Source organism: Schistocerca americana, chromosome 2, assembly GCF_021461395.2.
Source record: "Schistocerca americana isolate TAMUIC-IGC-003095 chromosome 2, iqSchAmer2.1, whole genome shotgun sequence".
Lineage (NCBI taxonomy): Eukaryota > Metazoa > Arthropoda > Insecta > Orthoptera > Acrididae > Schistocerca > Schistocerca americana.
In genome coordinates this window covers 395704649-395731409 of record NC_060120.1, presented here as the reverse complement: position 1 = coordinate 395731409, position 26761 = coordinate 395704649, and the positions used below count along the sequence as shown (strand labels likewise).

The 26761-nt window shown below is 36.7% G+C and overlaps 1 protein-coding gene across 1 annotated transcript in view; it reads right to left on the bottom strand.

Moving 5' to 3' along the window:
• Positions 1–23910: 23910 nt before the first annotated feature.
• The window catches only part of LOC124595228, a 106808-nt gene continuing 103957 nt past the window's right edge, over positions 23911–26761 (bottom strand). Inside the window, exon 10 of the mRNA XM_047133883.1 lies at positions 23911–25028. Within this exon, the coding sequence (XP_046989839.1) occupies positions 24480–25028 (549 nt within the window). The 3' untranslated portion in view covers positions 23911–24479. The remainder of the gene's footprint in view (positions 25029–26761) is intronic.

Sequence of the window (26761 nt, the reverse complement as noted above, 5' to 3'; positions counted from 1 at the left end):
ATTATACGGAGATTAACATGTTTTTCGTATTTTTTATGATAAAGGGGACAGACAATAAAGTTTTCATCATAAGCGTAAACATTAATGGAAATATTTGACTTATTTTCAAATTTTGGAATATCTGTTAATTACACAGGAAAATTATTTTTTTCTTTTTCAAAAATTTCATCCAATTCTGACCCTATATTTTTATACTTATTAACTCTTTCCACATGATCTGCTGGATATGAAGCTGATTTTACTGAATAAAGAAAATATTTTGATTGGTAGTTTTAACATTAATTACAATTTTCTTGCTTGGATTCATCATAGCAAGATGAAGCCAGATAAAGAAGAACAGGATATTAGATTGTGTCTATTAACACTTAATTCCAAACTATTGATAAAAAAGAAAGGCCAATCAGTTTTTTCTGTGCAGTTGTTCCATGTTGGTTAATGTTTTATTCATTGGTTTTTGATAATAATGTTCTTAATAAAACTTTATGACTTGTGTTAAAATTAAATTCTTGTATTTCGTTTGTCTTTTAAAACTACAATAAAACATCATATTAACTTTAATCAATCTTCTTTGTATTAAAATATTCTTTGATTTACTGATTGTTATTTTTTATTTTGATTAAAAAATTCTTGTGGTACAGTAACATTATCGGTATTGTTAATTTCGTAAGTTATTGTTCTAGATTTAAAATCAGAAGCTTTTCTCTTCATTCATTTAGTCGTTTTAAAAAAAAATTTCATCATCTAGAAATTTATACAAAAAAATTTTTCCTGTTAGGTTTTTTGTTTAGTTTCTTGACCTTTAGCTACGTTTTCATCGTTTCATTATCGTTATTATTAATATTACCTCCAGATTATTGCACAAGATCGATTGATTGTTGTTTATTACGATTAGAATTTTTTTTAATTTCTCATTTTACAGATTTTATGAAGATGTTTTAAAGATTTTTTATTTATTTCGTTATCGTAATTATTGGTATTGACCTCAGGATTTGCAGTAAGAATAATTAATTGTTCTTTATTAAGTTAAAAATATTTTTTAATTTCTAATTTTACAGATTGATCGAAGTTCTTTTATAGTTTTATATCTTAGTTCACTCTTATTCATTTCTTTCTTATTAAAATAATCAATAAGTTCCACGAGATCTGGTCTAGTTAAGTTTGAATAACCTTTTTCTTCACAATAATTATCTAATTTGGTATAACTCGATCCACGTTTTTCTTTACAATAGTTTTCTATGTCTTGAAATAATTCAGCTTTGCATACTTTTTTTCTTTTTATTTATATAATAAACTCACACTTTTCTGGAAATTAAAACGCTTGTGGTTGAAATGTACCTTTGGGTTTTTAAATGAAAATTTCAATCTTTGGTATAGATAAACACAGTTTCGTAAAACTTATTTATGAAGCAAAAAATTTATTAGATTTTTTATTTCTTTAATTAAATTAAAATTTCTTTCGTTGGTATAGGTACATTTTTAAATGGGGGATGCATTAAAACTAAAATCATGGTTTCAAGTCAAGAATTTTATCGTCTGTAACTTGAAGTGAGAAAAGTACTGTTGATTTTATTCGTTTGGTGACAGGCATTAGTAATTTTTGATAAAGAAATGGACTAAAACCTTGAGACACAACAACAGTAGCAGAAGGTTTTTTAAGTAATGTATTGTAGTTGTTTGTTTAGATACGTGTTTGTGGCAGCCTTATTTATTGTTAAATAATTTTCTGTAGTGTGTCAAACAGTTTTGCGAGCATCAGATGCCAAATGTCAATATTTATGCGGTTTCACCAACTGATCCCAGGACAAAGAAGGAACTTGCTCAAGTAAAAGCCAGAAACAAAATGTAAAGAAAATCAATAAACCTTAAAGGGAAAGTTACTGAAGGTGATAACAATTATTACACTAATATTTGCATCGGACCAACAACTAAACTTTAAACAAACCAATTTTTCATGGGATGTGTTCCATTTAGTAGCTGGGTGAAATTTGACGTAACAAACGAAAAAAAAGGCCATTCGACTTTCTACAATATTTATAAAATCCAGGTTCCTCTTCCTCGAGCTCCTTGAAGAGTCTGCGAAATTCCCCTTCTGTACCATGTAATGAAATTTTTCGGATTCACACACTATTTTGCATTGTTTTGCACTTCAGTATTCCTTGTCTAATATACAAACTATCCCTACAAGAACATTTGAGTCTGATAGATGTCATATTCTTACAAATGTCCACCCTAGCAACCACGTGTATAAGATACCATTTTGTGTATGTGCACTTCGCGTGTAAAAATAGTTGAGAACCACCTGGCGAAGACATGATTCCTGCGAAAAAACACTTGAGGATAGCAATGTGAGTGGGATCACATGACTTAACTTGGTTTGGCGTGACGATGCTGTGACGGCCAGTGTCAAATGGCATACAAGAACATCTCCATCGAGATAAAATTGTTAAAACAATTTTATTGGTTGATTGATGCATGATGAACGTCATAGTATATTATCTAGATGACCCACAATATCATAAATGTTATATATAAAAACACAAACACACGCAGAGTTTTAGGGGTCTGGATACAGGTATAGTGATATTTGATTCCTTAATATGTACCAATTTCAGAGTGTTAGTTCTTTTTGCTCTGTGTTTAACAGTGGTCCCACAAACATATCACATATTTACTACCTGATGTTTTCTGCACGGTTGTAACTGCAGCTTGAAGTTGACTATGCCTGTTGGTATATACCATCTGTTTAGCGTCCACGCAACTACACTTCAATACCTGACCTGCTGCCCAGGGGAAAATAAGAATTTTTTGCTAGCTAGTGTCGTACAGTATATACTTGGAGGTACTAACCAAACTCAAAACATATTATTCATAATATACTGAAGCACCAAAGAAACTGGTATAGAAATACAGTGATACGTAAACAGGCAGAATACGGCACTGCGGTCAGAATACGGCACTGCGGTCAGCAGCGCCTACACAAGACGACAAAAGTCTGCTGCAGTTGTTAGATCGGTTAGAAGTATGCCGCTACAATGGAACATTAACAAGATTTGAGTGAGTTTGAATGTGGTGTTATTGTTGGTGCACAAGTGATGAGACACAGTACAACATCAAATTTCGACATTGCTGTGGCTGGTAAGAGATCCTCCAAGAATGGGACTGATGACAACTCAAGAGAATTGTTCAGTGTCACACAAGTGCAAACCTTCTGCAAATTGCTGCAGATTTCAGTGTCAGGTCATCAACAAGTGTCAGTGTGCGAACCGTTCAACAAAACATCATCGATATGGGCTTTCAGAGTCAAAGATCTCCTTGTGTACCATTGATGACTTCACGACACAAAGCTTTACGCCTCACATTGGCCTGTGAACACCGACATTGGGCTGTTGATGACTGGAAACGTGTTGGCTGGTCGGACAATTCTTGTTTCCAATTGTATTGTGTGGATGGACGTGTATGGATATGGAGACAAACTCATGAATCTATAGACCCACCATTTTAGCAGGGTACTGTTCAAGCTGGTGGAGGCATGTGCAGTTTGAGTGATATGGGAACCCTGACACGTCTAGCTAAGGCTCTGACAGGTGTCTGATCACCTGCATCCACTCATGTCCATTGTGCATTCTGACGGACTTGGGCAATTCCAGCAGCAGAATGCAATACCCCACACGTCCAGAATTGCTACAGAGTGACTCCGTGAACACTCTTCTGAGTTTAAACACTTCCACTGGCCACCAAACTCCCCAGACACGAAGATTATTTAGCATATCTAGGATGCCTTGCAATATGCTGTTCAGAAGAGACCGCCACCCCATCATACTCTTATGGATTTATAGACAGCCCTGCAGCATTCATGGTGTCAGTTCCCTCCAGCACTATTTCAGACATTAGTCAAGTCCATGCCACATCGTGTCGCGGGGGCCCTACACAAAATTAGGCAGGTGTACCAGTATCTTTGGCTCTTGAGTGTAGCTGTAATTATTAGTCTGCAGATGAAGTAAATACTGATGTAACATTGTTCAATACACAGTTTTCAGTCATCAATAGAAATATCTGCACTTTTGCATTCTATTACATGCTAACTTTATTATAATGTCCATCTGTTGAACCCCCGCCCCCAAATCTAATCCTGGATAGACCTATGAATAATGTGATATCTTGAAGAGGAATTTGAAACTTTCAACATAGGACAGGAGCATATAGAGGAACTATGGCTCAAGTTTAAAAGAATTGTTGAGCATGCACTAGATAAATATGTAGAATGGGTCATAGTGTGAGTTACCCTCCACAGTATGCAGTTACTGCAAAGAAACTTCTGAGGAAACAGAGACTAATGCGTTATTGGCACAAAATAAAACAAATGGCCATAGAGAGAAAAACACTGAATAAAACACATTTGGCTGTCAAAAGAGCAATGCATGAAGCCTTCAGTGACTACCATAGCAGAATATCATCAGATGATCTTTCACAAAACCCAAAGAAATTCTGGTTATATGTAATGGCTGTTAGTGGCGCCAAGATTAGTGTCCAGTCACTCACAAATGAGGCAGGAACTGAAATTGAGGGTATCAAAGCAAAAGATGAAATGCTTAACTCTGTTTCCAAATGCTCCTTTACATAGCAAAACCTACGAGAACTGCCCCAGTTTAACCTTCATATCACTGAAGAGATGGGTGAAATAAGTATTAGTATCAGTGGTGTTGAGAAACAGCTGAAATTGTTAAAAATTAAGAAAGCACCAGGGCCCAGTGCAATCCCTATCAGATTCTATACCTAATTTGCTGCTGAGTTAGCCCCTCTTCTAACTATAATCTATTGTCGACCCCTTGAACAAAAAACCATGCCCAGCACTTGGAATTAAGCACAGCCACACCTGTTTACAAGAATGGTAATAGAGGTGATCCACAATACTCTGTCCAATATTCTTGACAGACATTTGTCGTAGAGCCTTAGAACATATTCTGAGCTCAAACATAATGAGTTATCTTGAACATGCCAGCCAGCACAGATTTTGAAGACATCGATCATGTAAAACGAAACTCTCTCTTTTCTCACGTGATATACTGAAATTTTCGGATCAAGCCAGTCTGATAGATGTAGTATTTCTTGATTTCTGAAAAGTATGAGACTTAAAAGTATGATCATCATGGGTATCAAGGAAAATTTTGACTGGAATGACGATTTTTTGTTAGGGAGGATGCAGCATGTTATCTTGGATGGAGAGTTTTCGTCGGATGTAGAAGTAATTTTGAGTTTGGCTGGGAATTGCATTGCAACCCTCGCTATTCATACTGTACATGACATTTTGGACAATAACAACGGTAACACCAAACTATTTACAAATGACACAGTTATTTGTAGTGAAGTACTGTCTGAAAGCAGCAGGATAAATATTCAGAGCTTGATAAGATTTCAAAGTGATGCAAAGATTGGCAATTTTGCTTTAAATGTTCAGAAATGTACAACTGTGTGCCTCATAAAATGAAAAAAAAACTAGTGTCCTGTGGCTATAATATCAATGAGTTGTAGTCGCAATTGGCCAATTCTGCAAATACCTGGGTGTGACACTTTTTAAGGATATGAAATGGGTAAAGCAGATATTAGACTTAAGTTTATCTGTAGAATACTGGGAAAATGCAAGCAGTCTACAAAATCACTTGTACAACCCATTCTGGAATATTGCTCAAATATGTGGAATCTGTACCAAATAGGACTAATGAGGGATATTGAGTATATTGCAGAAAATGGCAGCACAAATGATAAAAGGTTTGTTTGACCCATGGGAGAGTGTCAGAGAAATGCTGAAGAAACTGAACTGGCAGACTTTTAGATGTAAAGTATCCTGAGAAAACCCACCTATGAAATTTCAAGAACTAGCTTTAAATAATAATTCTATGAATATACTACAGCCCCCTACTTATCACTCACATATAGATCATCAGGACAAGATCAGATTAATAACAGCACAAACAGAGACATTTAAACAGTCATTCTTGCTGCACTCAGTACGTGAATGGAATAGGAAGAAACCATAATAACCAATACAATGGGACATACCCTCTACCATGCACTACACAGTGGTTTCCAGAGTACAAACGTAGAGGTAGATATGTGTACATGTATGGTAGTTCAAGACTAGTATAAGAACAACTTCAAAGTTCTCATCTGCAGATGTTCATGGGCTTAAGATAGTAATATTAAACCTATATGGGCTTTGAACAATCTGCTGTGATAATGACATTAGTTTGTATCTACGAAATTTCTGTTTCTGTCATCTTGAGCTTCTGTATGCTTTTTGGGGAGGGGATGTTCATTAGGAGTGAGGAGAGCCAACCACGCCTCTCTCCCAACCAACTCATCAGTAGCATTCACTATGTCTGAACAACAGGTGCACCCCTCCATTGTGCAATACGTAATTATAAAATTTCTTTTTCAAAGATTGACTGCACAATTTGGTCACCAAGCACTGTCAAGGACTCATGTGTTTGCTTATCATAAAGAATTCAAGGAAGGACGAGAATAAGTGGAAAATCAGAAACACGATCACCATTCTCGGACCAGCATTATATCATCCTTCGGGGTCTTTTCAAGGGTGTCAGTGAGGCAGCAAGCTATAGTTGATTCACTATTGAGCCCATGGAGCAGATACAGAGAAGATGGACACTACTGGTCACTGCACATTAACAGAGTGACATGAGAAGAGACTACAAAATACTCTCCTCACACGATGCCATGAATTAAATATTGTATTGAATGCAACGACTCAAAATTACAATAGGAAGTTAGTTATCAGTCATCAGTTGCCTATAGTTGTTCATGCATAGTAGAATATTTATACTGTATCTGTTAGATGTGGAAAAGTGTACTGAAACAACAGTTTGATTTAAATGGCAAATCAACAAAAGATAAGTAAACAATTCCCAGTGACTGTTTATTAACTGATCTGATATTTTTTGCAGAATTATTCCTGATATTGAAACAAATCAACATGTAAGAGTACACTGCACTTAAAGTAGAACATATTCTAAGTCTGAAGTCATCTGTTACAACAGTCTGGCATAAAAGTGGCCTTGTTCACAGATTTAGATCAAATTTGCTTTTGCAAGACAGTATTCAAGAGTTACCAGTCACTTTGCTCTCAGTGTTGTGGAAGAGAAGTCTATCAGACTTTTACCTTGTTGGATATTCTTTTGCAAAAATATCATATTGTGTTTTTGTTTTGCATTACTTGTGATTTCATGCCTTCTTCAGTATCATTCAAAATTTGAACTTCCTTTTCTAATAGCAACTTTTCCCTTTTTATCTCTAAAAATTAATATGCATTATGTCACTTGTAGGATTGCAATAATGGTAGTATGAAGATCTCAAGATAAATTAGCTACAGATATGACATATCTTCTGGAGGTAACAATAACAACAAATAAAATTCCTGGGTAGCTGCTCAAAAATAATAACCTTAAATGTTACTGACTGCCACCTTCTTTGAAGCAGTCAACACGTGAAACTGATCAGTAATCACATAGGCATTTTATGAGCCATACTAATCTGGAAACTCACCTCTTGTAAAGCTAAGCAGCACTTCCTGCAACATTTCCTCCAGTCTCAGAGGTTGATTCCTGTTGAGCTCAGTATGCAGTTTCAAAAGCAAAAGTATTCATGTGGACCTAAATTTAAAGAATAAGAAGAAATATGGAATAGTAGTAGTAGTAGTAGCAGTAATATTGTTTAACATTAAAGTGGCAAAGTCTATAGAAAACACAAGAAAGAGCACTAGTGGTGAAGCAGCCACGTTTTTTTCACTACGCCTGCATTTTGTATGCAGAATCAAGTATTTACTGTTTGATGAGAAGGGTTACTTAAAAAACTGTATCACCCACCATTTATTAAAATGCTACCAAAGCCACTGGAACACCACCATGATGGGGGACTACTGTTGGTCACTTCACCAAGAAGTTCAGCAAGTGACTCATCATAGAAAAAGCTACACAAGAAGCTTCAAAGAAAAAAAGAGAAAAAAATACAAACCAATTCCAGGTGACAAGTGAAACCTCTGTTAACACATATCATTGTTTTAAGTAGCTTACTGTAAATACAAATCATGCTTATGTTGTAACAAAGCGTTTCATTAATTTGCCCATTTACTGTATAGCATAGGATTTTCTATACTGATTAATAAAAATCATATTGCTGGAAAACTATGGATGATCCCAAAAAAAATAATGCTAGATTTGGATTCAGCTCATAAAGAACTATAAAGATCAGCTATAAAAGTAAAAAAAGTTTTTCAAAAAAAAATTTTCGTTGGCCTGTGTAATCTAAGAGTTCTGAAAGATACCAGTGCAAGCAGTTTTCATAATTACATTGTGCTTGCATTTAAAAACTTGTAACTGTTCTTATTTATGTACAGGTACTCTTGTTCGTCCTCTGTTAGAATATCGCTGCGCAGTGTGGGATCCATACCAGGTGGGATTGATGGAGGAGATCGAAAGGGTGTAAAAAAGGGCAGCTCGTTTTGTATTATCACGTAATAGGGGAGAGAGTGTGGCAGATATGATACGCGAGTTGGGATGGAAGTCATTAAAGCAAAAACGTTTTTCGTTGCGGTGAGATCTATTTACGAAATTTCAGTCACCAACTTTCTCTTCCGAATGCGAAAATATTTTGTTGAGCCCAACCTACATAGTAGGAATGATCATCAAAATAAAATAAGAGAAATCAGAGCTCGAACAGAAAGGTTTAGGTGTTCGTTTTTCCCGCGCGTTGTTCGGGAGTGGAATGGTAGTATGATTGTGGTTCGATGAACCCTCTGCGAAGCACTTAAATGTGAACTGCAGAGTAATCATGTAGATGTAGATGTAGATGTTCTCACCTTGAGTTTTTAATGGCATTTTATGAATAAAAAAACATGTGGTACATGCTTAGTTAGTATGTTGTAATTAAGTGATACGAGTTCAGTGCCAGTTGTGATTGCATGTACTTCAATAACGGTGTTCAATCTGAATTATTAAAAAAATTTTTCCTCATTATGATTTATTGCATGGCTATGTAAATACTTCGACAGCTGACTGTATTCTCTCAGTGTAACATTATAGTGACAATAGATAAGCTATGTACAGTTTATTTATATTATCTGATTGCAATTGTATTTTTAAATTTGAATATTTTTGTAGATAAATTTTGTAATTATACAATTTGTCCAATAGTAACTACATGACAAATAGCAATTAATGTTATGTTTAGTTCTGCAGTGATACATGACAGTACAGAGGAAACTGTCATCTTTGGTTTAATGCTGGTCAGAATTGAGCAATATTCTGAGTGTATGGAATGTTTGTGTCTTGTGGCCTGGGGCAAAGGGTCATTGCAAGTTTTATGCAGAACAGACACCATATGGTTTAGTTTCATTCATGATGCAGACCATGTAGTAAAGACTGGGTTGAATGATTAGATTTTCTGCAGACTTTGCTGCAGTGAACATTTCTTATGTTTGATAAGAGACTGCTTTTATGGGATAAACAGCTGATTACCGCTTTTGTAATTATATTTTAGTTTTTTTCTGAGACAATGAGTACATAATACAGTTGCAAAATGTTTTCCTGTGATGAAGATAACCCAAAGATGGTCCGAGTTTGGTTTAATGCTGGTCAGAATTGAGCAATATTCTGAGTGTATGGAATGTTTGTGTCTTGTGGCCTGGGGCAAAGGGTCATTGGAAGTTTTATGCAGAACAGACACCATATGGTTTAGTTTCATTCATGATGCAGACCATGTAGTAAAGACTGGGTTGAATGATTAGATTTTCTGCAGACTTTGCTGCAGTGAACATTTCTTATGTTTGATAAGAGACTGCTTTTATGGGATAAACAGCTGATTACCGCTTTTGTAATTATATTTTAGTTTTTTTCTGAGACAATGAGTACATAATACAGTTGCAAAATGTTTTCCTGTGATAAAGATAACCCAAAGATGGTCCGAGTATAGACCCAAAATTGATTGTTAGAGTAACGCATTACTGCTGTATATCTACATCTACATGACTACTCTGCAATTCACATTTAAGTGCTTGGCAGAGGGTTCCATTCCACTCCTGAACAGTGCGCGGGAAAAACGAACACCTAAACCTTTCTGTTCGAGCTCTGATTTCTATTATTTTATTTTGATGATCATTCCTACTATGTAGGTTGGGCTCAACAAAATATTTTCGCATTCGGAAGAGAAAGTTGGTGACTGAAATTTCGTAAATAGAATTCACCGCGACAAAAAATGTCTTTGCTTTAATGACTTCCATCCCAACTCGCGTATTATATCTGCCACACTCTCTCCCCTATTACGTGTTAATACAAAACGAGCTGCCCTTTTTTGCACCCTTTCGATGTCCTCCGTCAATCCCACCTGGTAAGGATCCCACACCGCGCAGCAATATTCTAACAGAGGACAAACAAGTGTAGTGTAAGCTGTCTCTTTAGTGGACTTGTTGCATCTTCTAAGTGTCCTGCCAATGAAACGCAACCTTTGGCTCGCCTTCCCCACAATATTATCTATGTGGTCTTTCCAACTGAAGTTGTTCGTAATTTTAACACCCAGGTACTTAGTTGAATTGACAGCCTTGAGAATTGTACTATTTATCGAGTAATCGAATTCCAATGGATTTCTTTTGGAACTCATGTGGATCACCTCACACTTTTCATTATTTAGTGTCAACTGCCACCTGCCACACCATACAGCAATCTTTTCTAAATCGCTTTGCAACTGATACTGGTCTTCGGATGACCTTCTTAGACGTTAAATTACAGCATCATCTGCGAACAACCTAAGAGAACTGCTCAGATTGTCACCCAGGTCATTCATATAGATCAGGAACAGCAGATGTCCCAGGACACTTCCCTGGAGAACACCTGATATCACTTCAGTATTACTGATGATTTGCCCTCTATTACTACGAACTGCGACCTCCCTGACAGGAAATCACGAATCCAGTCGCACAACTGAGATGATACCCCATAGGCCCGCAGCTTGATTAGAAGTCGCTTGTGAGGAACGGTGTCAAAAGCTCTCCAGAAATCCAGAAATACGGAATCAACCTGAGATCCCCTGTCGATAGCGGCCATTACTTCGTGCGAATAAAGAGCTAGCTGCATTGCACAAGAACAATGTTTTCTGAAACCATGCTGATTACGTATCAATAGATCGTTCCCTTCGAGGTGATTCATAATGTTTGAATACAGTATATGCTCCAAAACCCTACTGCAAACTGACGACAATGATATAGGTCTGTAGTTCGATGGATTACTCCTACTACCCTTCTTAAACACTGGTGCGACCTGTGCAATTTTCCAATCTGTAGGTACAGATCTATCGGTGAGCGAGCGGTTGTATATGATTGCTAAGTAGGGAGCTATTGTATCAGCCTAATCTGAAATGAACCTAATTGGTATACAATCTGGACCTGAAGACTTGCCCGTATCAAGTGATTTGAGTTGCTTCGCAACCCCTAAGGTATCTACTTCTAAGAAACTCATGCTAGCAGCTGTTCGTGTTTCAAATTCTTGAATATTCCATTCGTCTTCCCTGGTGAAGGAATTTCGGAAAACTGTGTCCAATAACTCCGCTTTAGCGGCACAGTCATCGGTAACAGTACCATCGGCACTACGCAGCGAAGGTATTGACTGCGTATTGCCGCTTGTGTACTTTACATATGACCAGAATTTCTTCGGATTTTCTACCAAATTTCGAGACAATGTTTCGTTGTGGAACCTATTAAAGGCATCTCGCATTGAAGTCCGTGCCAAATTTCGCTCGTCTGTAAATTTTAGCCAATCTTTGGGGTTTCGCGTTCTTCTGAACTTCGCATGCTTTTTCCGTTGCCTCTGCAACTGTGTTCGGACCTGTTTTGTGTACCATGGGGGATCAGTTCCATCTCTTACCAATTTATGAGGTATGTATCTCTCAATAGCTGTTGCTACTATATCTTTGAATTTGAGCCACATCTCGTCTACATTTGCATAGTTAGTTCGGAAGGAATGGAGATTGTCTCTTAGGAAGGCTTCTAGTGACACTTTATCCGCTTTTTTAAATAAAATTATTTTGCGTTTGTTTCTGGTGGATTTGGAAGAAACGGTATTGAGCCTAGCTACAATGACCTTGTGTGAAACCCCACCACCCTATGGCGCAAGTCAAGGAATCTGCAGCCAACACGGTCGCAAAACCGTCTGAGCCTCTGATTCAGACCCTCCACCCGGCTCTGCACCAAAGGTCCGCAGTCGGTTCTGTCAACGATGCTGCAGATGGTGAGCTCTGCCTTCATCTCGTAAGCAAGACCGGCAGCCTTCACCAAATCAGATAGCTGCTGGAATCCAGAGAGAATTTCCTCAGATCCAAAGCAACACATGTCATTAGTGCCGATATGTGCCACCACCTGCAGCTGGCTGCACCCTGTGCTCTTCATGGCATCCGGAAGGACCCTTTCCACATCAGGAATGACTCCACCCGGAATGCACACGGAGTGCACACTGGATTTCTTCCCCTCCTTAGCCGCCATATACCTAAGGGGCCCCATTACGCGCCTAACATTGGAGCTCCCAACTACCAATAAGCCCACCCTCTGCGATTGCCCGGACCTTGAATGCTGAGAATGATCCTCTGAAACAGGGCAGGCAGCTGCATCTGGCTCAGCCAGAGACAGCACCTGAAACCTGTTTGTCAGACGCACCGGGGAGGCTTTCTGATCAGCCTCCGGGGACGTCTTTCGCTGCCTGCCACGCCTTGGAACGACCACCCAATCAACCACAGGCGAGAGCTCAGCCCCACTGCGGGCAGCAACTGGGGCAACCACAGCGGCAGACCGATCTGGGTACAGATGGGACGAGGTTGACATCCCCGTGATACCCAAGTGTTGAAGAACAAACAATCCTGCTGGAGGAGCGTCCACAACTGAGCATTATAGCAGAGATTGGAAAAGCCACTTCAGTTGCAAGGTTCTTTTTATTTTCCAATGCTTAAACCACAACTGACGACTGGTTTCAGGCTCTTACATGCCGATCACCAGGTGTGATAACTTTGTGCTGTGACTCTGAATGCTGCAATGAATGGCAGCACAAAGCTATCACACATGATGATAGGCATGTAATAGCCTAAAAACCAGTCATCGTCTAAGCATTTGAAAATAAAAAGAACCTTATAATTTCAGCAGTATTTTCAACGTCTACTGTTGAAGAACAGGTAGAAAAACAATGTTTACTGTGTGTATTTTTAAAGGTTGGCAATCATAAAAAGAATGTAAGTTACCTAAGAGTTTATGTATGAAAAAAGTCTTTATGATTGGTTGTTGTAGCTATGTAGCAACTTAAATAGTTTCTAATTTGTGTTGTGTGTCTTATTATAGTTCCAATAAAGTGATCATTAAATAATAAAAAACACACAAGGTTATTGGCCATGAAAGAGAGAGAAAAGAATTATTTAACATGCAAGATCTGTAGATATTGTGAAAGGAACTGAAATGCTACAAAATTGTGAAGCTGTAGGGAAAAAAAGAAAAAAAATTGCAGCAATGGGACAGCAAGGCATAACATTATATATCAAGAACAATCATTAAAAAGGTAAAACCACCCACATGTCCTGTGTTGTGAAACTTCCAAAGCTGTGTATGGTAAAATGCAATTTACAAAAAAAGAGACATTTCTCAAAGAACTCAACAGTTACTTCAAGAATTTTATAGTTTCAAGTGCAACAAAATGATAGACATAGCTAGTAATATAAGTGCACTGCAGAATACAGCATTTGGACTGAATCGCTTCCAGTAAGAAAAGATGACAGTTAATATGATCAACCCAATACACTGTTTATTTTGCCCGATGAATTCAAACAATTTTCACCAGCATGGGACTTGTCACCCACTTGTGAGAACCACATGGAAAATCTAACTGAATGGGTCATAAGAGAGAAGTACAACTGAAAGGTAGTAATCAAGAAGAGAATATTGCCTGTGATGTTTGTTTTAACAAAAATAAAAGAGCTAATTTGTAACAACTGTGGTGGACATGGGCATTTTGTCAGAGAATGCAAGAAACTTATGAAGGAACAACATTGTTCTATACGCGAGAAAAAAAAAAAATCAAATTCAAGAACCAAAATCGAGATCTTTCAAGCCCTGTCCTCAATGCAAAATGACAAACCACAATGAAGAACATTGTTATTTTAATAACAAAGAGAACACAAAAATATCATACACTGCTTTGAAAGGCATTAAAGATGATCTAGTATCTCAAGAAAACAAGACATCCGGTCATGGTTGGTGATAGTGCATAGGACATATGTCCAATGAGGTGGACAATTTAAGAAATGTGAAAGACTATTATAGTGTTGTAAAAGTTGCCAAACAAGGTGGAGCAAAGAAAATAGTAGCAACAGGCAACTTTGAATGTGATAACTGTGTTCTCAAAGATGTTATATATGTTCCTCAACTGAGTAGAAATCTGATGCCTGTGAATGCTGTCACTGAAAAAGTTATGTTTACTAAAAAGTCCGTGCAAGTCTATAAAGATAAAATACTCATTTTGTAAGGACACAAAATGAGAAATGGATTATATGAAGTGAACATTAAATCAAAATGCAATCACTACTGACACAAGGACAAAAATGAATGGTGTAAGAAGCTAGGTCATCCAAGTATAAGATATACTTCAAAGATTAAGGGAATTTACTGTGGGAGTTCCTAATAGTTAATGTTCAGCAGAAAAAAATATGTGAAAATTGTGTGAGAACTAAGCACACAAGAAAGTCATTTCAACTGTGGGAGAATAAGCCAATAACACTATTTTAAATAATATGCACTGATATCTGTGGAGAGATGGACCCCCCCCCCCCCCTACATGTAATGAACACTGCAACTATATGAATTATTAAATGGTTTCACTCGCTTTTATATATCCTATTTGTTAAGATACAAGTCACAAGGTCCATAAGAAAATGTGTTATAAAGTGAAAATCAGTTCAGTAGAAAAATGTCAAAAATAAGAAAGAAGAAATATTATTGTGTCAAGAGATGCTGAATTTGAACAGTGTGTGACAAAAGAAACTCTGCAGGAAAATCTTGTTATTTGTGAACTATCAAATGACACCAACAATCAAGAAAATGAAATTCAAGACCGACACAATGAACGAGAAGAAAATCAAGAAGAAATATTAAGCAATGAAGATATAAGAAACTGCAGTCTAAGGGATAGAACCAGTTCAAAGACACCTTTAAAATATGAGGTTTATGAAACAGCATTATTTACATAGGAAGAATGTATTAATGGTCCAAAGAAAATTATTTACAAGCAATAGAAGAAGAAATGAAATCTCTTGAACAGAATGAAAAATGGAAGTCGCTCAATAAGCAGGAGACGAAAGGGAAAGTGATCTTAAGAAGCAAATGGATCTTTAAAGTCACAGATGGTGGTCGCTATAAGGCCAGACTGTTTGTCACAGGCTGTCAAAGGGCACAGATTGCAAGGAATTATTCTGCCCAATAGTAAATACGTTCATTAAGACTGTTTGCTCTGGCAGCAGAGAAAAAATTCCATGCCGAGTGTTTGAGGGAAAAAATAATATTTCTCTACGGGGAATCTGGATGAAGAGATTTTTATGAAGATATCTAAGGAAAACGAAGAAGCTAGAAAAATTTGTTTTGAAGAAAGCTCTGTATGGTCATAAACAAGTATAACAACAGAATAAAACTGACAGATTTCTAAAAACAGGAGTGCTAATTCAGCTGCAGTCAGATCAGTGCATATTTACTGACAAAATATACATGGCTATACATGTCGATGGTGGAATTGTAATAGAATCATAATAGGAAAAGACTTTCAGAAAATTGAAAACATACCGAAGAAACTTGAGAAGAATTTTGAAATGGTTGTGGCGCACACGGATACAAGTAATGACAGAGGATGGAATATTTCTATATCAAAAACAGTATGTGAAGAAAGTACCAGACAAAAATCAACATGACTAACAGTAAGGTCATGAATGCTCAGTTAGTTCCAAAGAGGAAGACAAGCGACGAAAATCTGGAAGATCAACGTATTAAATTTCCATATCATGACACCATAGGAGGTCGTCTGTATTTGTCATGTAAAATCAGGCCAGACCTTGGATTTACAGTCAATTAAGGGAGCCACTTCACAGAAGACCATATGAAAAAGGATTACCAAAATGTAAAATGAACTCTGAGATAGCTAAAAGATTCCAAGAGTTATGGCCTTTTCTATAACAAGAAAGAGTATGAATAAGATGCCACAAAACACCTAAATGACCACTGTGATACTAATTATGCACAAGGTTTGAGAGACAGGATGAGTACAAGTGCATACGTTGTTGTTTATAATGGTGCTCCCATTACCTGGTGTTCCAAGAAGCAAAGTGTGACAGCTACTTCTTCAACTGAAGCAGAATGCATTTCAGCAGCAGAATGCACCAAAGAAATAAAACACATCAAGACCCTACTACAAAAGTTATCCAGAAAGGAAGCAAATATCATTCTTCGTGTAGATGATCTAAGTGCTATCCCAATGATCAAAACCAGGACAGTTAGTTGTACCGAGCAAACATATAGATGTGAAATTTCATTACGTTAGTGAACGGTACCGAGAAGATTTGTTTTGCGTAATGTATTGTAGTACAGAAAAACAATTAGCAGCCATAATGACTGAAGCTTTGCAAAGATCAAAATTTCAGAAATTTAGAAATGCTATTAAGAAACATTTACCATAACCTATATGTTTTACAACAATATTAAGAGATATTTACTGTGCGATTAATTAAACTGTGAAAGTTATGATTTAGAATTATGGAAAACAAACATTGTATTTTAAGGATGGATGTTGAAAGGTAAAAAAAACAACATTTACTGTGTGTTTTTTTAAGGGTTAAGAATAATGTGAATTATCAAAGCGTTTATATATCAAAAAATATCTGTATGGTCGGTTGTTGCAGCAATGTAGTAACTTATGTAGCTTCTCGTCTGTTTTGTGTGTCTTATTGTACTTCCAATAAAGTGAACATAAAATAACAACAACAAAAAAACACAACATATTATGCAATACAGTTTCAAAATCTCCTCACAGCTGTTCAACACCATCTCCACAAAATATGACAAAAAGAGGATTACAATCATAAAACACTCACAGTACCCATGATACCAATTGGCATGTTCACCATTTCTTTAGGAATTAGGTATTTTAGTAAAGATATAAATTATCTTCTTTGAACTGCAATGAGGTCGTCTAGGAACTACTAACTGTACCAATGAAAACATAGTTTCAGCATGAGGAGAAATCAACATTTGATTGTCTACTGGTACTGGTTCTTCTTCCAAAATTGATGTGGACAGTTTTGATGCGAAGGTAACTCTAGATTTATGTAATTTTCATGTAAGTTAGTAAGTAGACCATATAGTCAATTACATCAGAAATGGGAGAAATCATTTTTGTTTAGCGTGAGACAAAAGTGAAATGAAAGAGGGCGGACCTTTTTATGTGACTGATAGGTACCAGTAATGATTTGGGTCAGAAAATTTTTCCAGTGTTATCCTGAGAATCAGAAGGCTCATGAAAATTACAAGACCAAAGTATCATTTCAATGAACAAGTGGTATTTATGTATGGGTTTTAAACTGCTTAACATTTGTGGCATTGGTGGACACCAATGCACTTTTAACCTGCTATGTGCATATCTTGTGTGTAGTGGAGACTGGGGCTACTGTGGATGTGGGGTAAGAGTGGACATGAAATAATCTTTGGAATTTTTGTATTTTTACGTTGGTAGTTCTGTAGGATGTAGTAAACAATCAAACAAAATTTTGTGCCAGTCTGGCTATTGTTGCAAGCAACAGTAGTGAAAATTCGATTTCTGTACTTTCTATTCGATTTTTGTCATAAACAGATTTCAAGATTACTCCAAAAGGTTAGTACTGAACATATTATCAGTTGTGGTTTACAAATCTATGAAGATTCCCCTAACTTTTGCTTGTGAAATGTTTCATCTAAATACAACACATTTGCTAAAATTTGATTTCATATCCAAAGTGACCCCTTGGGGCAAGTGCGGGCACTTGAAGAGGGCCAAGTGTGGATGGTGTCCACTGTTACCCCAGTCTTGATTTAGAATGGAGGCTAGCTTCTCGTTTCATAATTTTGCATTTCAAAATGATTTTAGTAAATTATCTATATTGTAGGTGGTGAGGACATATATCTGGAAAACCGAAAGGGCTAATATTGACGAAGAAAAAGCTCAGAAAGTGGTAAAAGAAGTTTTGTACAAAAAGGGGAGTATTCGACGAACTGCAGAGAAATTTGGATTAAAGAAGTCTATGCTACAGAAACACGTCATCAGAGCTAAGAAATATGCTGCTGAAAGCATTCAGATCTGTCCAGGTGAGTTTCCAAACAACTCTGCCACCTTATAATAATTCTATTGTTCTTTGTAAACCAACTGCCTTACACAAATAACACAGTTGTGCAATTGCAAAAATCCTTTTCTATTCCGCACATTGGGGCTGACTACATTATATACCTTTTTAGGTCCATGTGATGGAAGTGATTCAGGAAATTCATATGAAGAAATCCAAACACTTAATACGACAGAGTCCAAAAACAGAGTTCACAAGGTTTTTATAGGTCCTCAAGAGAAATTACTAGATCAATACTTCATGAAGGCATCAAATTTACATTATGGACTGACATACAATCAAGCACATGAACTGGCACATATATATATATATATATATATATATATATATATATATATATATATATATATATATATATATGCTAAAAAAACTCCAAAAACGAAATTACCCGAGGAGCTGGGATGTAAGGCGTATGGCAGGAAAGGACTGGTTGTATAGATTTTTACATAGGCAACAAAAGCTATCTCTTTGTAGACCTGAAAATATGAGCTCCGCAAGGGATGCAGCATTTAACAAAGTAAATGTTAACCTTTTCTTTGACAATTTTTTGAGTGTATTGGACAAATTTAAGTTCACTCCATACAGGATAATCAACTTGAATGAGTGTGGCATTACTACTGTACTGCAGCCTCCTAAAGTTATTGCAGAACGTGGTAAGAAGCAAGTGGGAATGGTAGCGCCACAACAGAGAGAGGAAAATGTCACAATGTGTGCTTTCTGTTCAGCCTCAGGGAGGGCCATACCGTCAGAGTTCATGTTTCCACAAGTCCATATGAAAGACAAATTTCTGGATGGTGCACCAAATGGCAGTATTGGATTCACCAACAAATCTGGATACACGACAACCGAATTGTTCCTCGATGTTTCGAAGCATGTAGCCAAGCAGATGAGCTGTTCAAAAGACAATCGCCTACTCATACTTCTGGACAGTCATGCAAGTCACATCAGCACTGATGTTATCAATATGGCGAGATGCTGGAATCACTCTGCTGACATTCCCACCACATTGTTCCCACAGGATGCAGCTACTAGATATCACTGTGTTTGGACCATTTATGGGATATCTAAGAATAGCAATGGCTGACTAGTTGAGAATGCATCCTGGTCGCCGAGTCACTATTTGAGAGATTGCTATTTTGTGGGATAGCATTCCCACTTTTGTTTACTCAAAAAATTATCGCATCTAGCATCAAGGTGACTGGATTGTGGCCACTTAATAGGTTGGCATTCACTGAAGACGATTTTAGGCCATCAAAAGTAACCGAGCAGTCAAGCAGCCTCTACGCCAAGTAGTGACACACCTTCTCCTGTGGAACCTGCAAGTTTGTGTGATGCTTTACCTTCCACTTCAGGTGCAGTCCAAACTGGAATTCCAACTCCTGAAGACTGTCGACCTTGCCCAAAAGCTGCATGGCAGGAAGGAAAATCGAGGCAAAAGAAATCCGCAGTTTACACTAGTACTCAAATCAAAGACAAATTGGGGGCAGCAGTGGTGGGTAAAATGAGATCAGCTTTAAAGAAGACTTCGTTCCCAAGCAAGAAGGACTTGAATATCTCTGCAAAAAATTAAATCAGTGATGATGCAGGCAGTGAATTAGAAACCCTTTCATCAACTATGCTGGAATCTGAGGATGAGGAATGTTGTGAAAGAGATGACAATGAAGCCCAAACCTTACAAATGTTGACAGATGATGAAGAATTGACGTCTTATGATTTTGTTATGGTTTGTTTTGCCACCGAGAAGACTTTTAAATATTATATTGGGCAAGTTGTGAATACCATTGGAAAAGAGGAAGTGCATGTTTGCTATCTGTGGAAAAAAGGATCTGAATTCGTATTCCGTTTTGTCCCAGATGAGTCAATAGTGGAGAGGTGTGATATTATTTTTCTCCTGCCTTCTGCAAAAACAACCAGGACACAAAGGCACGGGAGGATGCTGCAGCTTAATGTTAATTTTGGAAAGTACAAGATTTGTCTAAAAAAAGCAAAAAAATATCTTTAGGTTAATATTGATGTTTCACATTTTTTGAGGAATAAATAAAACATTTTTTGGGAACTTGGCTTTATTTATGTCAAAAACTTTTAAGCCGGTAGTCAAAATGTTGAAGATACAAATTGCATTAATGATTTTGGTAGTGCAAAAACAGGTGAATCTAAAGATGCTGAATTTAAAAAATTTGCCTCAAATGGTTTTAGGATAAAGCATGAAACATAAAAGATGACCACTCTAGCCCCAACCTCCACAGTAGTGAAGTATGAAGTAGAATCTTGACAATTATGTAACAGAAGAACAGTCTGAGGTGGCAAACTATGTATCACTGAAATACTCTATTAATAAAACAGTTTAATGTATGGTATAGACAAGCCATTGGCACAATAAAACCTAAACTGACCCCAATTCAAAACCATTACATCATTTATAAATGCAAGGATGTTTCCTGATAAGAAATGTGGCTGATAAGTATGGTCGGACAGTTACATGTAAAAGAACTAATACTTCCAACAAATTTACATCTACCAGACAGTCCATGTGATAAACTGTTCTTACTACAGGCTGTTGAAAAGACAGATATTTAAATTTATTAACAACTGAGACAGATATAATTTAATTTAATAACAAAGACTGTGAGTCTGTTCAGCAACAGAAATAAACATGTAGCAAATTTCACATTACTACGATTTGGTGAGGTCACAACTTGATAGCAAGTGGAAATAAAAGCAAAATATTAACAGATCATGAGTGAAAAATTAAGTTTTTGACACAATAGAAACATTTGCGTATTACATTGAAAGAACTATACATTCCGTGATTTTTTTAAAAAAACAACAAGAACTTTACTGGATTCACATCTGCATTAAAATATTGCTGCATCCTCAGTTTTTAATAACATTCAGTAACTAACCAGTGCACATTAACAGGGCTATTGCACACATTTAGATCATGTAAGCAACCACAATTTTTTGTGTATTATGTTGTATGTTCAGATTGTTCACCCAAAATGTACAAGAGATACTCTATTATATGATAAATTACCACATATAATGGCCCACAGGAATGATTTCACAAATTTCTAAACTAGAATTTGCCAATATGTAAGCTACACACAACTATCATCATCATCATCATCTGATCTGGTGAAGTGACAGGTTTTCTCAGAAAATTTGCAGTACACTTTGGTCATGACATTCACAAACTATGAGAAATGCAAAACCCTGGGTTCCACAGATTACCACAGGGAGAGGAACACAGAAAAGGGAACAATCCTGCTTTCTTTGTACACTGCACAGTTATGCTTCTTGCTTCATACCTAGTGTTTATGAAACTAGAGGGTTATTTTGGAAGAGAGGGTCTAACTCCAAGCGATATACATCAAACATGCAAACTGACAAAAGAGACAACAAAAGACAAATGAACTGAAAACATACAACGATGAAGCATAAAATCATAATACTATTTGTAAATACACAGAGATAAAACATAAAATTGTAATAATATTCGTGACATAAACAAGAATGTGATAGAAGTAGTACTTATTCTGCTTTTCAGCAACATTGTGAGCAATGCTTCATTCGTACAGGCAGTGGGATGCATGCCTTTCTCTCCAAATCCTGGATACACTCTCGAAATATCTCTAAGAACTATCAGCAGAGTACCACAATGAAGAGATTTCCCTGTCAACTGTAACTTATGGAAACAGAGGAACTGAAAAATGTGTAATTCATTCCTGTTGCTGGGTCTGCCCTCTCTTTTAATAGATGATTCCAGCGACTTCCACAACTGCTCTATGTTTTGAGTATGCAGTGATGGATCATCAAAAGATACAGCTCTACCAAGTGGTTCATCAACTCATGATCAATGCCTTCTCTCTTCAAACCTTGGTTGGGTTTCCATGCATCAGATATGACTAAACTTCCTCAATTCTTTTTTGATCCCTCCAAAAAACTAAAGGAGATCCACTTCGTTTTTCAGCTTCGTCCCTCTTCCATACTTATGATACATGATATGTGACTTGTCGATTTCCTCTACCCTATTCTCACATCTGATGGGGATACTTTTGTTTGTCACTACCACATAGCATACCTTCCAATAGAAACCACAATAATCACACACAGTCTTGAATGAGACCTTATTTTCTGATGCTGTGGCTTATAGTGTATTGTCTTTTAGCCAGCAAGACACAATGATGACTCTGGTCAATGCCCAAATTACAGCTATCAAACCAAGTGTTCTTTTTAATCGCAGTCCTTTTTCTGCATTTGGTGCAATATAACTCCAACGGAAATTGAACACGGGCAGTTTTCTTGTATAGTTTCACACAGCTTTCACTGCAATCTAGTATAGTTTGTCACAGCTTTCACTGCAACGCTCGACCCAGTTTTTGGGCTCTTGATTTGGCAACAACACATCTATGCTAAACAAATTTTTAAATAAATACCACCATGTAAGAATATCCAAACTCAAAATTGTAGCACATTCACTCACTGTTACTGATAAAACAAAACAACACCCGAGCTTGCTGCTGTGAGTATCACGTTCGTCTATTGTTGTGTCCTTTGTCAATTTGCGCATTTGATACACATTGTTCGCAGCAATGCCCTGACATCAATTCCCAATGATTCTTGCAAATTACCAAGTAAGGTTCACTGTAGGTGGCCTTCCTCTTAAAAAATCAATAAGTAGTACACATGATCAACTAGGAACTACTTAACCAATGACATTAACATAGAGAAATTGAGGACAGTACAACAAACTGCAACATAGCATTCAACAATGGTTATTTCCAGACTACTAAACACAATATTATTGGACTGCGTTGACCAGACACAAAACACTAGGTGACCGAAGTTTTCCAACTTCTATCAATTCAGAACTAGAAATCAAAAAGCAAAGAAAATACAGATGCACCATACAATCACAGGTAATAGTTAATGGAGGAAAGAGAGAAAACATGCTGTCCATATGTCTTTACATGCTGGTAAAAACATCCTTATTTGAAAGTTCAAAATCTGAGGCTACTGTTGCTCCCTCTCTGCATAATAGCTTCGTTAAACAAAACTATAAGAGGAATCAAAGTAATATACAGTGTGTTCCTGAATGTTGTTCTTGCTCATGTGTTTCTTTATTTCTCTGAAACACAAATGTTGGTGAGATACGTGCCATCTTCAATTTGAAAATAGGTAACACACAATTCTACATGTCATTTCAAAAGAAACATTCCACCACTCTTTGGAAACTTTTTGAGGTAATCACAGACAACACTGAAAGATTTAATCAACTGTTAATTTCCTTTATTCATCCTAAAACATATTTTACACAGTTCTTTTATCACAGTTCCAAGCATAACTAATTCCATTTTTCAAAACCCTCAAGAAATGAGTTCCAACTATGAACAATAATATTTATTCAAGGAACTCATTTTCTGACAACTCACTGTACACCTAGTAAAATATTTTTGTATGGTAAGTTTCTAGCAAAATATGTGCAGAGTCAATATCTGCTTAAAAATCACTAATATACAAATACATATTGTAAATGTTACATTTCACATCAATAATTTCATTATACTCAGTGACTCATTACTTCCCGAGGTATGCAAGCAAAAACATACTGAAATGTTAAAAATAAATGCATAATAATGAGGTTTGTTATTTTAACATTATTGGTATTTTTTGCAATTTTTTTCTCGTCTATTTCATAAAAAAACCATGAAATATTGACTGAATTTTTCATTAATTATTTTATGGAAATGAAAAATATGTATCTTCAGTTACAATTAACAGCCAATAAACTATAATAGAATATATAAAAAGTCAAAAACATTTAAAATATTTTCTTCAGTTATGATAGTGATCCAACATGTTTGTTTCTCATACAAAAATATTTACATCAACCATTAATAAAATACTATACAATGGACTGCACATCTCAATCTTATCTTTTTGTTTTTTATGTTCTGTATTTTGCAAAACTGCACAGTTTAATTAAAATAAATGAATTGGCACACAATATCACATACACAGACTGCGTTCTATCAGTAACAATCAATAGCATTGTATTCTTTAGCTTCATTTGAAGCTAGTATATCATCAAGTAAAGAACCAAAGTCATCAGAGTAATATTCAAGCCAACGATTCTTTTCTTGAATCATTTTCTGAATGTTGAGTGTTCCAAGAGCGTGAAGAAAATCTTCTGGACTTACACTGCTGCATATTGTTGTCACACGATGATCAAATGGATGTGGAACACTCAATTTGCTTCTGTATACATCCTGCAGAAGTTTCATATCTGATTGTTGGACTATAGAATTTATGACACAAGCAGAGGTTTCTGTTTGGCGCTTTTGTGGAGTAGTAGGAATAGAGTCAACCTCACTGTTGCTGGCAAAACGTGGTCCTTGCACTCTGCTAGCAGGCATGTCAGGAAATCTTTCAGCGCAACCGGACATCACCAAGTCTGGAAGATGCTTTGCAGCTGGTGACAGCAAATCATGTTCTGATAATGATTTTGAAATTGATGTTATAACAGATGCTGCTTTGCACACAACACGCATATTACAGTCTTGAATCAACACAAGAAGAACCTGAAATCAAATAGCAGTATTTCACACACCAATACCACTTGAAAATACATAATTTTAAATCAGTGATATATTTTGAGTAGTACCTTTCTTTCTGAATTGTCAAAGCTTGCATGCATTCATTTATTCATTCATTCATCTCGTTCCCATTAAGCAAAGAACCCTACATGACATGGAACGAGTCAAGGGAAATGTTAATAAAAGAAAGCAATTTGTAGTAAAGTAATCTGTAGACTTCATTAACAATGAGCATTTTTATTGGCACAGCATTGTTTACAATACATTGCTGCATGCCGAAAAGCTAAATCTTCAAGCTTTGAATCTAAATAATCAGATAATATGTAGAAGGTGTTTATAATGAGGTTTTTATAATTTTCTTTTGACTTGATAGAGAATCCCAACTTTTTGCTTTATGTTAGATGAGAGCTTGTTGAATACCTATACATACAAGCACATAACTCTGCACTGAAATGTAGGCATGGAGGCCACAGTCTGCATGAAAATTACTTTTTTGTTGTGTTTGTGCATATTGCAGTTCATCTGAAACTCTTTTATATTATCCGAAAAACAAGCCATTAAAGAATAAATGTACTGGGAGGAGTCGACCAAGTTGTAGATATCTTGTAATGACTGTTTTAAATATTTACAAAAAATCTTACTTTAATGAAAAGAGAAGTTTTACTTTAGTTAGTCCCATACCTCTTTCAATCATAGGATCTGTACACTGATTCTGAAGGCAAACAACACCATATTACATGAAATAACAAGAAATGAGGAAACACTTAAACAGGTAATTATAATACTAAGACTTGGAAAACTGAGAAAATTCTGTACAGAAGGCCAATAACTAGAGACCATCACTTTCACCTCATAAACCACTAATAAGTGTGAGGGTACTGTGTTCTCAGGATGCCTAAGAATTCAGTGATAAAGTTGTGAGTGCATTAAACGGTAGTAAATTGCAAAATTTGATTCTAAGCAGTCACAGTCAGCCTCATTTCATCAAACATAAAAAATTTACCACAACACTGATGGATGCAGACGCACAAAACAGTGGAATTTGCACCACTGTGGTGTGTCTTGAGGAATAAATAAATAAAAAAACAATCAAACTATTGTTGCATAACAACAACTGTTGAAAAGGAAAGCCCCTGAGTTTAGAAAATGATATTATATAAAACTTCCTGGCAGATTAAAACTGTGTGCCCCACCGAGACTCGAACTCGGGACCTTTACCTTTCGCGGGCAAGTGCCCTACCATCTGAGCTACCGAAGCACGACTCACACCCAGTCTCACAGCTTTACTTCTGCCAGTATCTCGTCTCCTACCTTCCAAACTTTACAGAAGCTCCCCTGTGAACCTTGCAGAACCAGCACTCCTGAAAGAAAGGATACTGCGAAGACATGGCTTAGCCACAGCCTGGGGGATGTTTCCACAATGAGATTTTCACTCTGCAGCGGAGTGTGCGCTGATATGAAACTTCCTGGCAGATTAAAATTGTGTGCCCGACCGAGACGCGAACTCGGGACCTTTGCCTTTCGCGGGCAAGTGCTCTACCAGGTGAGCTACCGATACTGGCAGAAGTAAAGCTGTGAGACCGGGCGTGAGTCGTGCTTCGGTAGCTCAGATGGTAGGGCACTTGCCCGCGAAAGGCAAAGGTCCCGAGTTTGAGTCTCGGTCGGGCACACAGTTTTAATCTGCCAGGAAGTTTCATATCAGCGCACACTCCGCTGCA